Source organism: Poecilia latipinna, unplaced genomic scaffold (genome assembly GCF_001443285.1).
Source record: "Poecilia latipinna isolate Pla-1442-1.1 unplaced genomic scaffold, P_latipinna-1.0 Scaffold302, whole genome shotgun sequence".
Taxonomy (NCBI): domain Eukaryota; kingdom Metazoa; phylum Chordata; class Actinopteri; order Cyprinodontiformes; family Poeciliidae; genus Poecilia; species Poecilia latipinna.
In genome coordinates, this window is record NW_015112918.1 from 6,653 (window position 1) to 21,248 (window position 14,596).

The 14,596-nt window shown below is 39.6% G+C and overlaps 1 protein-coding gene across 10 annotated transcripts in view; it reads left to right on the forward strand.

The window, feature by feature from the left end:
- Positions 1 to 318: 318 nt before the first annotated feature.
- Positions 319 to 14,596, forward strand: part of LOC106948690 (netrin-G1-like) — a 73,473-nt gene continuing 59,195 nt past the window's right edge. For 3 of the 10 annotated variants that reach the window (XR_001425226.1, XM_015034513.1, XM_015034521.1), the window contains exons 1-2: positions 4,757 to 5,455; positions 10,854 to 11,513. Coding sequence is in view for 9 of the 10 variants with exons in the window: in XM_015034513.1 (XP_014889999.1) it covers positions 11,268 to 11,513 (246 nt within the window). In the remaining variant the exon portion in view is untranslated. Of the gene's footprint in view, positions 537 to 2,995; positions 3,164 to 3,711; positions 4,093 to 4,753; positions 5,456 to 8,907; positions 9,008 to 10,853; positions 11,514 to 14,596 lie in introns of those variants that run through there. The other 7 variants (XM_015034516.1, XM_015034517.1, XM_015034515.1 and 4 more) reach the window with 7 other exon arrangements.

Consider the following 14,596-nt stretch of genomic DNA (forward strand, 5'->3'; position numbering starts at 1 on the left):
ATGTCTTTGTCTTTAGCCTCCTTTGCTTCTTATACCCCTAAATTAAACCAAGTGTAAACTATTCTGCTAAAAATTCGCCTAGTATATAAATAGTGTCTGGAGAACCTGCGGATAGCCACAGCTACTTTACGAAAATGTACAGGACAAGGTAAAAGACCTTATGGGGATCTATTATTAGTTGTAATAATAGACTTTATTTGAGAAATATTTATTTCAGTTGTAAAAGCAATACAGAGATATTAATGTAGGTTGTTTGTTTTTATAAATTTTAATAAAATTGCCACATGGACATCGCCATGTTGTTTAAACTGCATTGCATTTTGGGTAAATGGTGTATCCTTGGTGTGATTGCGCTCGTCAAGCCAAAAACAGCAAAGAATAACAGCGTTAGGCCTTTTAGATTTTAACAGGAGTGCTTTGAAATTGATGGAACATAAAAATCACAAGGGGTATAAAAAATGAGGAGGCCCAAACAAAGGAAGAGGAAAGAGTTGCCCTTAGAAGGACACTTACCTCTGGTTTGACTGTGAGATCTGGTAAGTTGTTCTGTAGCTCTGTAACAGGTTCCACAATCGGTACTGGCGGCAGTAGCAATATCTCCGTTATCATTTAAAAGAGTTCCCAGCATTGTCTATGTCTACTGTTTCTCCCAGCGTCTTTCCCTCGTTAGCCGGCAGCGGAGTTTAGGCGCTTTGTGGATAAAAACTGTTTGCACACCATTTGGTTGTATCTTGCGGGGTGAGGAGTTGCGGTGAGAGGTTGGCTAACCACCGCTAGCAGCGGTGGTTAGCCACTCTAACAAGAATGATGTAGAACTCAGGGGTAAAGTATCCCACACTTTTACTTTATTTCACGTTGACCATGCGAAACCAGATCTCTATGGCACTAAACTTACATTGTCTTCTCATAAATGAGAAAAATAACAGAAGTTACGCCGCTCAGTAACTCATCATCGCCTTCCTTTCTGACTTACCAAAAAACATGGGGAAAATTCTTACTCGGTGGATAACAACAAAAAAAAGAGAGGAGACGCCCCCTAGTGGTGCTACCTACTCAATTTTAGGAACTAAGCAGTAAAATGACTGTTCAAGGGTCAATGACCACCTTAAAGGTCCTTTATCAGTTTTTGTGTTTGCTCTGTAGATTTCACTACAGAAATCTACTATAGTGATTTCTGTAGATTTCACTACAGAAATCTACAGAGCATCCTCTGTAGCATCCTCAACCCAGCATGCACTGCGCAGATGAAAAAATTTTGGACTCCATGGGTGAAAAATATAATGAAAGATATCATTGTTTTTAAAGTAATTATGAGTTTTTACATATCACAAACAGCAGTTTTCATTTAATAGGAAAATTACAACATAACTAGGCCAACATGTTCAACTAATCATGGATCACTTTAAAGATTGGAGACTTGTGCACTACTGTGTGTTAATTCTCTTTTAATTATAGCCACTAGCACCTGATATCTTTATGGAAATCAACAACAGCTTAAAAATACTTGGGTTTGCCTTTCATAGGGACTTGGAAAGTGAAGTCATCTAATATTTATGTCCCATCTAATTGCAAGCCATGATTACAACCTTGGCCTTAAGAAAGGCTTTTGAATAAATTGAATTAATTTGGCAGCCACGAGATGTGCCTGCATGCTGATTCACAGTGCTCCACCTTTTGGTTGAAATTAAATACACTAATGATACATTTAGACCAAATAAATTACTTATGAAAAAAATAACTCCAAATATACGTGGTATCTAAATCAGTGTTATTTCAAGCATCCATCTGGCTACGGAGACAGAAACTCAAAACACTCATTCTTAACTCTGCAGGTACCAAATCTTTCTTCATCTTCTCTTTATGTCTGTCTTCGCTTCCTTTTTCTTGACTGCTCACACATCCAAGAAAGGCACTGCATGATCCCACCCCCGCCACCGTTCGTTGGTCTTCCAACATGCAGCTGGGGTCACGGATGATTAAAGCTGTGGCAGGTGGACTCCACTTTGAAACCATCAATAGACCCCTGGGAGCGGAATGAAACAGCAAACCCTCCATCTCTGTCAGCCCCGGGCTCTCCGTGGCGCAGAGGGAAAGGACATGCAGAGGGTGAGAGGGCAGACTCCACCTCTGGATCCTTGTCGTCCACTGTTGTGTTCAGCTGAAAACAGTGGATGAGTTATGGAGTGGAGGAGTTATGAAGGGATTCCTGGTGGGATTTAAGGGACATTCTGTCTGTCTGCAATCCCGGTCAGAAGTTTGCATGTCGTCATTGTTAACAATTTATGCCGTGTTACGTTTGGCCACTTAAAGACACATTTTAACTTTTCTTTTTCCAGCGTGGGATGATCATACACCAAGCAACTTCAGTCATTTTAATGAACAAGCATTTTATGGACTAATATGAATTTATTTCATCTGTAATTTTGAAGCAAGGCATTTGACAGTTTAAGCTGGACCTGCCTTCTAGGCCTTGGCATCAAATTTCAGATTGGGCTGCCATTGGGTCCATTACACTACCCCAATGTTGAACTTGAGGAATGTTTAACGAAAGATTAAGGAATTTAACAAAAATTAAACTAAATAGCTTTTAGGGTGTCAGGATGACTCTTCAAATCCAGGAACACTCTACCAACTATTAGGCATGGTGAGAGTGTTGTTTAATGCATACAGTGGTTTGCATTACACAATGTGGGTGGAATATAAAAAACTTGAAGACAGTTGAAGGTTCAACAGGTCAGTGATCCCTCACAAATAATTAAACAGGTTTTTTTTTTTTTTTTTTAAATGGATAAAGATAAGTGATATTAATCCCAAACTAATATGCCATGTCAGTGATGGTTGTATGGAAACTTGTCCATCTATTTATCGATCTATCAATCTAGCCCAATGATTCAGGAGCTGATCTTATGATGTAGGTAAATCCACCAATGGATTTAACTAGTCCATGGGAGGCCCATACATCCCTCTCTTTATCCTAACTCTCCTGTCATTTCAGTGGATCTTAAGGCATCCATTGGCCAAAGGATTCTGGATTTACCCAGAGCACTCCTCCCAGAGACACATGATAATCAGAGTCGGAGACATCCTCCACTGGCTTCTTTTGATTAAGAAGAACAGCAGCTCTGAACTGAGTTCCACCTCAGTGATGGAGGTTTAAAACCTGGTAAGGTTTTAAAAGTAAAAAATCAGTAAAGATCGCAGGTCGAGTGTGTCACCTTCACAAAAAAATAACATGTTTTAGTGCAGCACAACAGTAATAAAAACAAATGTAAAAAATAATATGTTTTATAAAACAATGAAGCATGAGATTAAATAACAGGATGCAGTGAAGCAATGTATGAAAACAGAGTAATACAGTTAAAAATTAAATAAATATAAAGAAGACATAGAAAAGACAAATACAAAAACAGCTAACAAGTTTGTTGAATCTCAACTGAATTAATACAAACTTTTTTTAAATGCACTCAAACTCAAACTACAATGGTTGTGGGCTACATGAAGCTGTGCATGGTGCTGAAAAAACTTAAAAAAAACAACCGTGTTTTTTTTTTTTTTTTTCTAAGCGAAAGCTTGGTGGATTTTGTATTTAAGCACTCTACAGTATCTGGTTAAGAAGATCACAGGCACAAAAGTACCTACAAAGACAAAGGTCTAATAAAACGAAAAAAGAGTTGCTTATTCTGCTAAGAACCCGTGTAGTTTGGAAATGTATGCAGCAGCACCAAAGAGTGGGATACGGATCTTGCTCAGTGACTGTGATGACCTTCAGCTGGGCGCGGCTGCTCTTATCGTGTGGTAATCTGCAGCAGTTTGGCATTACGGCACAATTAAAATGCGTATTCAAAGCGAGCTGTCAGCATGGCTGCTCGCCGCGCTGTTCGGCACCCTGTAGTGGGAGAGGGTGACATCTGTGACTCCGCGCCAAGGGAGCCCGGCAGGCGCGCCTACTTGTTCTTTCGGCGCTGCTTCCAAAAAAACCCACCGATTAATTACTCTACAGATTCAGGACAGTATTTTTTTCTCTCTCTCTCTCTCTCTCTCGCTCTTGATCGGGTTTTGTTAAGCTTGAATGTCTATACACTCACATGCAAGGTAAGAGCTTTTTTTTTTTTCTTTCTTTCCTTGTTGTTGTTTGTCCTGGAATGCATTGAGTCTTAAGGCGTTATGCACGAAACAAGGAGTGTTTGTGATCTGAAAGGGTGATCAGCGCGAATGGAAAAGATCAGACTCCAGCCTAAATAAGACTAAGGAATCTTCACTGATTTCTAAACACTCTCTCCGATCGTTTTTGGAACTTGCACGTCCAATGCCTGGGTTAGGACACGCGTTTTCTTTTGGATAGCTTTACTCCGTTTCTATTTTTATGTTTGGAAAATAACCCAAACTCACTTTGAGTTTACTCATGGGTTTTACCGGGATAACACGCAGTTAAACACCGTGAAGCATACAACTGTTGTGGGCTGGTCGCCGCTCACGTTCATATAGTACTGGAACGCATTCGCTCCTATTGGACTTCGCTGCATACGTATGAACATTACTGATGATCACACATGCATCTCTGCGTTTTCCTGTAAGTCCTATGTACTCCACGGAATTAATGCATAAAGAAACGAAATAATAGCCATTAATAAACAATCATGAATCAATATTTAAAAAAAAGCTAATAATAATAATTAAAAAAAACTAAATTGCGTTTGTAAGTTTGAAAAAGAGCAAACATAAAACAAAGTTTAGCAGTACTCTGCGCACATTTTGCACAGAAATGTGAACTAATCACAGCAGTCTTTTGAAGAAAGAAAAGGAGTTTAGCCTCAACTGCCTGTCGCTATTATCTTTAGGACCCGGCGGAGCGTTCGCGTGAAACTGGACATTGTGGCTCCATTTCAGAGAGATGCTTATCTCTCTCCTCTCTCCTCTGTTCGCAAGTCGCCTGGGCTGAGAAATTTGGCAACCTGTCCCCCAAGAGTCGCTCTGCTTCGGGATGTACTTCCATCAATCTGGGGACAACGAAGTGACTTCTCTCAGCTGATGTGGCTGCTAGAGGGAGCGTGGGGTCTTCTTTTTTTTTTTTTTTTTTTTTGTGCGCCATTCCGATGAACACAGCGCCAATAAGCAGCAACGCTGCGTAAAGTCTTGAATGGACCACAGTCGATTTTCGGAAAAGTCCTGAGTGAGCGAGAGAAAAGATATGACAATCGGATGAAAATACGCTTAGTTAGTGACACCGAAAAGTTGAAGGAAAGTTGGAGCAAACAGAAACGTCGCGGGTGTCCGGGTGAATTCACGCGTCATGCGTCAGCGTTACTTCTTTTCTTTTGCCACGAGATCATTTTGCCACTGTTAGAGCAAAAAAAGACACTATAGAAAAGGCTTTCAGCTCCGAGTGAGAATCCATTAAGCAAATGCTGTAAATAACTTGTTGAACAATCAGCTCGTCCCGGGAGCGCAATTAAATGTGAGTATATTGTTTTGGCCGTCTTTGCATGTTGTGGCTTTTACAGTGTCGCTTTGTGGAGATGAATTATGTTTAATTGGGATTCTGCTTTTATAGTGAGTTTTTTAAAAGGCTTAAAGGTTATACGGGAGCTGAAAATAATACTGAATGAGCGTTATAAAGGACAAAAGTTGAATAAAAGCCAGTATACGACATATTAAATAGTATTGATCTAGCCTTTAAGACTCATGACATTCCTAACCTAATTTGGTATTAGTAACAGCTATCAACTTATCAGTTATTTAATTAAAGAAATATTGCTTCAGTACCTGTTGCACAAATGTGTAAATGCGGAAAATCTGACTCGGAACATTAAAAAAAGCTGATTGGTGCGAGAATAAGCCAACATTAATTTAGCAGTTGATAAATCCATATCAATTTGAGTACATGGCTAATCTAAAAAAGGCACTTTTTTTATTTTCTTACATACACAGACTCACTGTTTTAAAGATGTACTGTATGTGTCGGATTTTTATAGTGTTTGTTTTTGCCAACCAGTGGCGTCACCAACGAGCCGCCACAAAGGGGAACAATGGTCACCCCTAAAGCGTGTCAGTTTGGTTAAAACAGTTTTGGCACAGAGGAAAGGATCAGACAATTTATTTTTCACTGTAAAACGTACTCGTTTGTGTACTGCTTGCTAATCGTAAATGGTCATCAGAGTTTTTATAAATTTTGAAAAGGAACATGGAATATTCCTATAAAATAGAAGGTAGTGTTCAATTTAACATGTATGTATTGCTTCGTTATCTATGCACATTTTTTCAAAGCCTTTTTTGAATACTTTTGGAACAAAAAATACAAGCTTCAATGCAACATTTTTTACTTATTTATTTATTTTTATGTTATATATTATGCATAGTTTGCATGCTTTACTATGGATAGTCCATCATGAACCCCCTTTTGCAGACCCAGAATCTTGAGGGGGAAAAAGAGGCAAAAACACAGCTTTAGGGGTTTTACATGCCCCCACCCGCCCCTGTTGCTAATATGCTGTGTGCTTCTTTGCATGTTAGATGACCAGAAGAAGAACTTTGAATTATACATGGCAGAATATTTCAAATATAAGCTGTCTGGCTGTGGCTGCAGGACTATCACACTGTCCCCACATCACTCACGTCCCCTCGGTGAAATCGTGGCTCTTCTGCAGAAAAGTGCTGGGGGGGGAAAAAAAAAAAAAAAAAAAAACCTTCCCTGCAAATAACAAGTGAGCTAATGTGGCTGGTGTTGTTGGTGAAGTTAAAGGTGGAGCAGTAATAGTGTTTTTTATGTGCAGGTGGTTTGAGTGCACGGACTTGCTTTTGGGACACACACAGAGAGAAACAGTTAAGTGACTAAAACAGAAAAGGATGAGATCTTGAATGGAGGTCTTAGTGAGAAGTGAGATTCTGAAGAAGGAAAGGGAAAAAAAAACATGTTCCCACACAGACGTGTTTCTGCTTGCCAATGGATCCCACTGTGACTCATATTGAGGGGTTGGCTTTTGGCTCTGAGGATGTTGGGAGAATTTATCCATTTATTGTTGTTCTCATCAGCCAGAGCAAAGCAAAGCACATCAGTCTGCCTAAATTGGCAGCAGATCAGAAGTGATTGCTTGGAAGTCAATGCAATCAATAAACACAATGAAAAGGAATTGTGTGTGTGTGTGTGTTTGTGTTTGTCTGTGCATGTATGTGTGTGTACAAGCAAAAATCCTCACCAGGTGGAAAATTGTTGAAAGATAAACAACAAAATAAGCGCCAGGCTGTTTCATCAAGATGCTTTTTTTTGTTTGTTTGCTTTTTCAAACTTTTGTGGATACTTGCAGGTAGGGATGTGACCCTTATCACATTGAGATCAGAAAGTCACAGTCGTTGAAGGGGTCAAAAGCTGTACTTAACCAGGATGACTATAAAATGAATGAAACCCATCCGGAATGATTCTTAAGAGTCTAGCAGGGGGAGTTCGTAACCATTACGAGCCATGGGGCACGACAGGCCGTCTGCTGACTTTTAAAACACTCTGCTATGCTTGAGCTGCCCAGGGGACAGGATGCAAGCAGACACAAGGGGGTGTTTCAGGGGTTTAAGGAAAAGTGAAGTGAAAGAGATGGTGAGAGGGGTGGGAGAGCGATCGAGGTGAGGTGGCTCTTCCTCTCCCTGCATATGGAGAGGTGCTTAAATATTTATGACTTTTAATATAGAATCTGACCTCGTATTTTTTTTCGCGGTGAAATTATGGCATTCCCGAGCTGCTCGCCGCATTTTTGAGCAGTGTCACCGAGGCAGAGATATGAGAAAAGGGGAAAACAGGAGTAGAAGACGATATTTGGTAATATCAAACTCTGAACAGAGGCTGTAATATGTTGTGCTGTCTTTACACTATACCTGCAGAAATGTGTGCCTCAGGGTAAAGTAATGATGCTAAAGATAAATTTGAACTGTTTTGCATTTTAGACGATTTTTTTTTTCACAAGCCTGCATTACTTAATAGTAGTTCTGTGAAGATGTCATTACTCAACGTGGGAAAGATTAACTCTTAACTTCTCATGGCGAATCCAACTGCTGCCTCTTATTAATCATAAATGTTTCTTTTAAATAAGAAGATAAGTGACCACCCCTACACGCAGCTGATACCTAATTTGACATGGAGCATTGTGAACGTCATCATTAGGATTATGAAGCAGCCTGATGAAGTGTGAAGAGATATTTGTGTGTTGAAAATGAGAGAGGCTGATCCTGTGGCGCATCTCCGATGATCAGAGACTGACATTTATATTCATTGAAAATAATACAAAAGTTTCTTTCATGGGGAGTTTTATTCATCACTCAGAGTTCTAGCTGTGTTATCAAATTTCTAGCAGGCCTCTTGTTGGGTGTCCTCTCGCTTGACAGGAGCTATATTAAAATAAAATTTCTTTCGGCTTTCTTTGGCTGATTTTCTCCTTTTCAGAATGGAGGCTGCCGTCCTTTAATCCTGTAGGGATCGACATGTCTAGCCAGCTGTCACTAGTTCATAACTCAAATAAACATACTTCATTGCGGTTCACGTTTGAGTTGGTTTTGGGTTTTGTTACTTCCTGTGTTGTTTAGTTCCTTTTCTTTGATTAGACTGACCATGTTTCTTTTCTTTTTTTTACTTTGGTTCAGTCCTCTCTGAACTTTGGTTCTTGTGTCCAGGTATTCCTTGTTCATTTAGTTTAATTATGCTTGTCAGGTCTTGTTATTCTTCAGTGTTAGATTCATTTCCTAGACTTAGAGCCTTGTGTACTCTCGGTTGCCCCCTGTGCCACTTTCTCACTCTCTCTCCCCTCACACCTGCAGGCCGTTAGCCAATCAGCCCAGGTCCATTGTTCCACGTTCACTCTCCCATTACTTAAACACTTCTGCTCCTCACTCTCCTTCCTGGTTCCTCCCATTATGCCTCGTTATCCCTGCTGTAGTTTCTGTGCCACTCTTTATTTCTTGGATTCCTGTGGTTTTTATTCTACTCTGGCTCACTGCATTCCCCTTGTCTCCATGTTCTTTTGTTGTTGTAAGTTCTTGTTCTTCATTTTTTAAATCAAATCCTTCAACAAGGTCCATGCTCCCAATTAATGCTCTGCACATTTTTAAGTCATTCTCAGTATAAAGACTTTGAAAATGTGACCGGCAGTGCTCTGGGCAAATGCAACCAAAATTGAACCTTGTGGCCAAAATGTTTACATGTGTAGAGACAAAGTAAGACTCCACATCACCCTAAGCACATCATGCCAATGAATCGGGCTGGCATTATTATGCTTGGAGGATTATTTTATTCAGCAGGGGCAAGAAAGCTAATCAGAGTCTATTGGAAGATAGATGGAGCTAAAAACACAGCAAAGCAGGAAGAAAACATTTTAGATGCTGTGAATTCTCGAGAGGTAATTGACCTTAAATTGAAACGATCTATTAGTTTTTCCAACTCAACCTTTAATCAGATTACATATATTCAGTCAGCTAAGATGACTGATGAATTATTGTTTCAACAAAATCTCTGGTGGCATGATTATTGATACTGCTGCTATTACTATTTTTTACCGTCTCCTTGTACAAACACTCTTAGTCGTTTATTAAGGTTGGAGCACAGTGGGATGCTTTCATTATTTTTCTTTGCACAATCTCACTACATCATCTGGAGTTTTGGGTTCTCACCAATACTTCGCTCTTTCAGCATACCACACAAGTTTCATTTAGGATTTAGGTCTGACAGACTCATAGCCTAACACATTCCCAACTACAGTCATAAGCTACTTTTTTTTCAGAAGGTCATAAGCTACTTTTCCACATCTTCATTTTTTGCTTCATGCTATCCAACCTGAAGTCTTTGTTGCCAAAAATGCTTAATCTTGGCCTCATCTGGCCAAATACCAAAAGGTAGGGCAGATTTTTTATTTATTTATTTTTTTTCTGGGATGCTTTCTACAAATAGATTGATAGCAGGTAGCACCTATTTGTTGCTATGGCTATGTTACTATGTGTTTGCCCTTGATAGAGATTTCCATAGCCATCTTACTGTCCTTTCATGGCATGATGACAGGAACATCAGGTCTTCGGGCAGCATTACTTAACATGTTCATTTTGTTCTAACATTAGATATGGACACGTTTAGCTTTTTAAATAGATGTCACATGTGCCAACAGTTAGTGTCTTTGTTGAAAACTGTTATTTTTTAGCATCAGATTTTTTTTCCAAATGAAAATAAAATTCACATTTAAATTTCTCTGTGGTAAAAATAAGCTACTAAAATTATGTTTTTGGCACTGAATATATAGAACTCATTTTCATCACAGCAAAACGACCCTGAGGATAACTCCACTAGTCCAAATCTCCTATTTCAGAGGCAGTTGTTCTTCTTGATGCACTCTTTATGTTAAGATTATATAGGTCTCTGAAGACTGCTGCGAGTCACCTTTGCCTGATGAGTTGCATCATCTGACTGATGGCTTGTGAAAGCTGTGGGAAACGTACAATACCTCAAATAAACCATTTCTGTCTCACTGTTTTACTTTAATGCATCCAAAATGCGTCTAACGGGGCTTAGACAGATGTTGCTCTGCACAAAGGGTGTCGAAGGAGTCGGAAAGAGCTATAACTTAAACTCAGGGACTTGAGACATGGAAATAAGGCTTTTTGTATGAAAATCATATGGAGATTATGCTTTATGGAGCAAGTTCGATTTAAATTGTATGCAGTGGTTTCGACATGGTCATTACTGAGCATTACGTACAGATAGAAGAACCTTGGATTGTGTTTTACCACCCTATGATTATGTGAGGATAGGCAATGATGGTTTTATGTCTGTAGTATTTTAGTGTGCTAACATTTTCCAACTGTCTTTTTTTTCGTCTCCTGTCTTTTAGGATGCTGCCAGTGGCAAACCCCACAATTGACGGACGATCAAGATCAGAATCTGCTGACATATGAGAAGTGTTGCTCCTCTCTAAACATCACATCTGACCGATTGTTGACCTTTTCATCAGTGATCAGCACTGTTGAGAAAGCTCACTTGTTGGCACATCTCATCAGCCAGTCAGATGTGCTGCCAATCAAAGCCAGAATAACGACGTGGACGTTAATAGTTGCCCGAATCTGCTCACACACACACACACGAGTTCAAGATGCTTCCACTGTTCCGAAATGCTTCATCGCACCATTCAGACCCTCAAGTGATTTAGAGCCTTCCCTGTGGTACAGCAAAGAGGCAGTTGCAGCTTTAAAGACAAAGAAAACTTAGAAGAGGAATTCTAAAAAAGCCACAAAGAAAAAGATCAGCAATGTTTTGGCCTATATTACTCACCCTGCAGGCTGTGTGCACCAGTGTGACACATGCTATGCAACATTACCCTGCAGTCTGGGGACACTATGACGTGTGCAAGTCCCAGATCTATACAGAGGAGGGCCTGGCATGGGACTACATGGCCTGTCAACCAGAAGCCACCGACATGACAAAGTACCTGCGAGTGGCCCTCGACCCCCCAAACATCACGTGTGGAGATCCGCCTGAGACGTACTGCGCTTTGGTGAGTCGTAACCTCGCTTGTCCCCTGATGGAGACAAATGAGGCTGTAGGCAGGATCACACAGCATATTGGGTCAGGGATAGAGAGCGGAGCGTATGAGGCAATACGGTGCCGTGGAGGCAGAGATTAATGTGTATAGACCCGGTGAGCAATAGGAAACAAGTTCTAAGTGCAGCCGGAGCGCACATACGCACGTTTCCACATGCGTAAACACAGATTAAAGATGAGTTCAGATAAATTGGCAAATACTGACGGATGTAAGTGATCCCAATTTAGAGGAGGTCTTTTATATAACTTGAGGCACAGTAAGCAAACATAACCATAAATGCATAAGTTGAAACTGTAATTTCACAAAGCTGTTAATAGGAAATGATACAATGTATGTTCACATTAAATACTTGATTTTATTTTTTTTTTTGTCAAACTTTATTTAGGATTTAGATTTTCTCTATTTCCAATCAGTTCTATTACATTCTGGCTGAATTTACACACCTGGATTTTATTACCTGCAACATATAACTTTATGGAAATTAGGGGAAGCACTGCAGGAACGTAAAATAAACTCCTGTAGAAGTTTTTGCCGTGCTTTTTTTGTTTGTTTGTTTTTTTTTAACTTCGTGGTTACTCAACCTCTTACGGACTGCTCTTTGACACTGAGGAGGTGAATTATAACCTTGTCTTTTCCTAAAACATAGAGGTTATCGCCCATGCTTGGGGGGGTTACTTTTCCTGAAGGATACTTTCCAAAAGTTACAGGTTTACGTTCCTGAAATAAAGGGTTACTTTACTGAAATGTTTGTTACATTTCATAACTTGGAGGTTACTCTTTGATGAACCAACATATTACACAATTTCGAGCGTACTGTCTTTGAATTTCCAGATGCATTTTTAGGATAATACAGGTGATTTTGTTACTTCCAACGATAGGTCGGAGTCTCTAGATCAGGGGTGGGCAACTCCTGATCTAGAGGGCCGGTCTCCTGCAACTTTTAGATGTGTCTCTACTTCAACACACCTGAGTCAAATAATGAGGTCATTAGCAGGACTCTGGAGAATTTGACTGCACATAGGAGGTGATTCAGCTGTTGGATTCAAGTGTGTTGGACCAGGGAGACGTCTAAGAGTTGCAGGACACCGGCCCTCGAGGACCAGGATTGCCCACCCCTGCTTTAGATGCTTAGAAGTCCCTTACCAACGGTTGTTTTCCAGAGCATAAAGGGAACATCAGGGAATGGAATTATATTATAAGACATGCATTAATACCAAACAAAACTGTGCACGCACGCGCACACACACGCACGCACACATGTAGTATATCTTTCTAATTTCACAAGGACTCAGCATTGGCCTCCATTCATTGTTCAGTCATTCCTATAGCTTAACCCTGACCCTTCACATAACCTAAACTCAACTCCCATTTCATTTCTAAACCCAACCCCTAACCCAAAAATAGAACTTCTCTTTAAGGGGCCCGGGCTTTCTGCCCCATAATGGGTCCTCACAATGCAGTAATTGTTGGAAAATGGGTCTTACAAAGTGAGAATTGCTAAAACACACACACAACAGTAGTAAAAGGGTAATTGTACTTGTGTGCGTGCTTGATCACTCAGTGCTGTGTTTCACCCCTTACAAGCCATTATCAACAGTTCATCCCCGGGTTGAGTTTGTTTGGAAACACACTTAAAGTAAGCTTAAAGAGCCCATAGGCTTTAGTGACTCATTAAAAGCTGTGTGCCTGCCCACTGAGAGCTGCAGCAAGTAAACATTTACCAATTAGGATGGTCTTCCTTAAAAGTGAAACTTTTTTTTTATTTTCCCTGCACCAGATGGCATTGAGACATTTAATGCCACCGTAGGATGAAAAAGGAGTTAGTCTGGTGTATTCATGTGTGATATTCTTTGGAGCCTTGTGTCAAAACAAGCTGTGTAACCTTCATCATCCCAGTAAATTTATCTGAATGTGCAACATTAACGCAACACAAGGAGCAGGATGAGCAAAACAGAGCTGAATACCGTTGCCAAGTTTATGAAGACCTTTTCCTCCTAATTTTACTCATCCAGCTGGATGCTTTTAGTACAATTTTCTTTCTTCATTTTCTTTTTTTTCCCCCAAATTTTTGGTGATTACAATTATGAAATTATTTCATTTATTTTGTTTAGGCATTGTTGTGTATGTGCAATAAACTAATTACGTAGTCAGATAGTTTAATAACAAAAACAGTGCGTAACCGTGAAAGATGAAAGAAAAAGGTACAAGGTTTTTGCATTTTTAGCACATACAGTCCTGAATAATGTGACATGCATTGCATTGCAAATTTTTTCTGCTGCTGCTACATTTTGTTCTTATTTGATGTTTTTTTGTTCTTTTCCATGTCATATGGTCATGATAAGTAAATGAACATAAGCTTAGAGCCTTACAGCAGCATTTCCAGTGGAAGATGGATATAAAGTGTGGCGTCAAGGAGGCTGAGCACAGGCACCACTTGGAGTTTTACACACAAAAATGCCCACCTAAATACATTAAAGTTTGTGGTTATAATGTGACAAAATGCCCAAATATTCAAGGGGTGTGAATACGTTTATGAGCCATTACGTTTTCAACTGGTTTAAACAGTTATTCTAATCAATACAAGTGTAAAGTGTATTATGGTAAAATCTCTCTAGCTATTGCATCACTTAGTAAAAACACAAGAAGGTAATTACGTGAGATTGCATCAGCTGTTTGTGCAATACATTGTGAAAATATTGAGCAAGAATTCAGATTTTTGTTATTTTATTGCTTGTGTCAAAAATGCTATTTGAGAAGGTCTGCGTGTGGTGTGTGTGTGTGTGTGTGTGTGTGTGTGTGTGTGTGCTTTCCTTGTTATTCTGGGTTGGCTGAGGATTAGTGAGTAATGGTTCGTAATTTCTTCAGTATTTCTGATTCTTCAGGTTAGTCAGGTTTATATCATAATGTATTTTATGATACAAAAATATCTCAAATAAAATAACTTTTGTATGGAAAAAGAAAGAAATGCATTTTCATAGAATGACAAAAATAAGTGATAGGCCAAGATTAAAAACATTTCTCACTAATGCATCAGA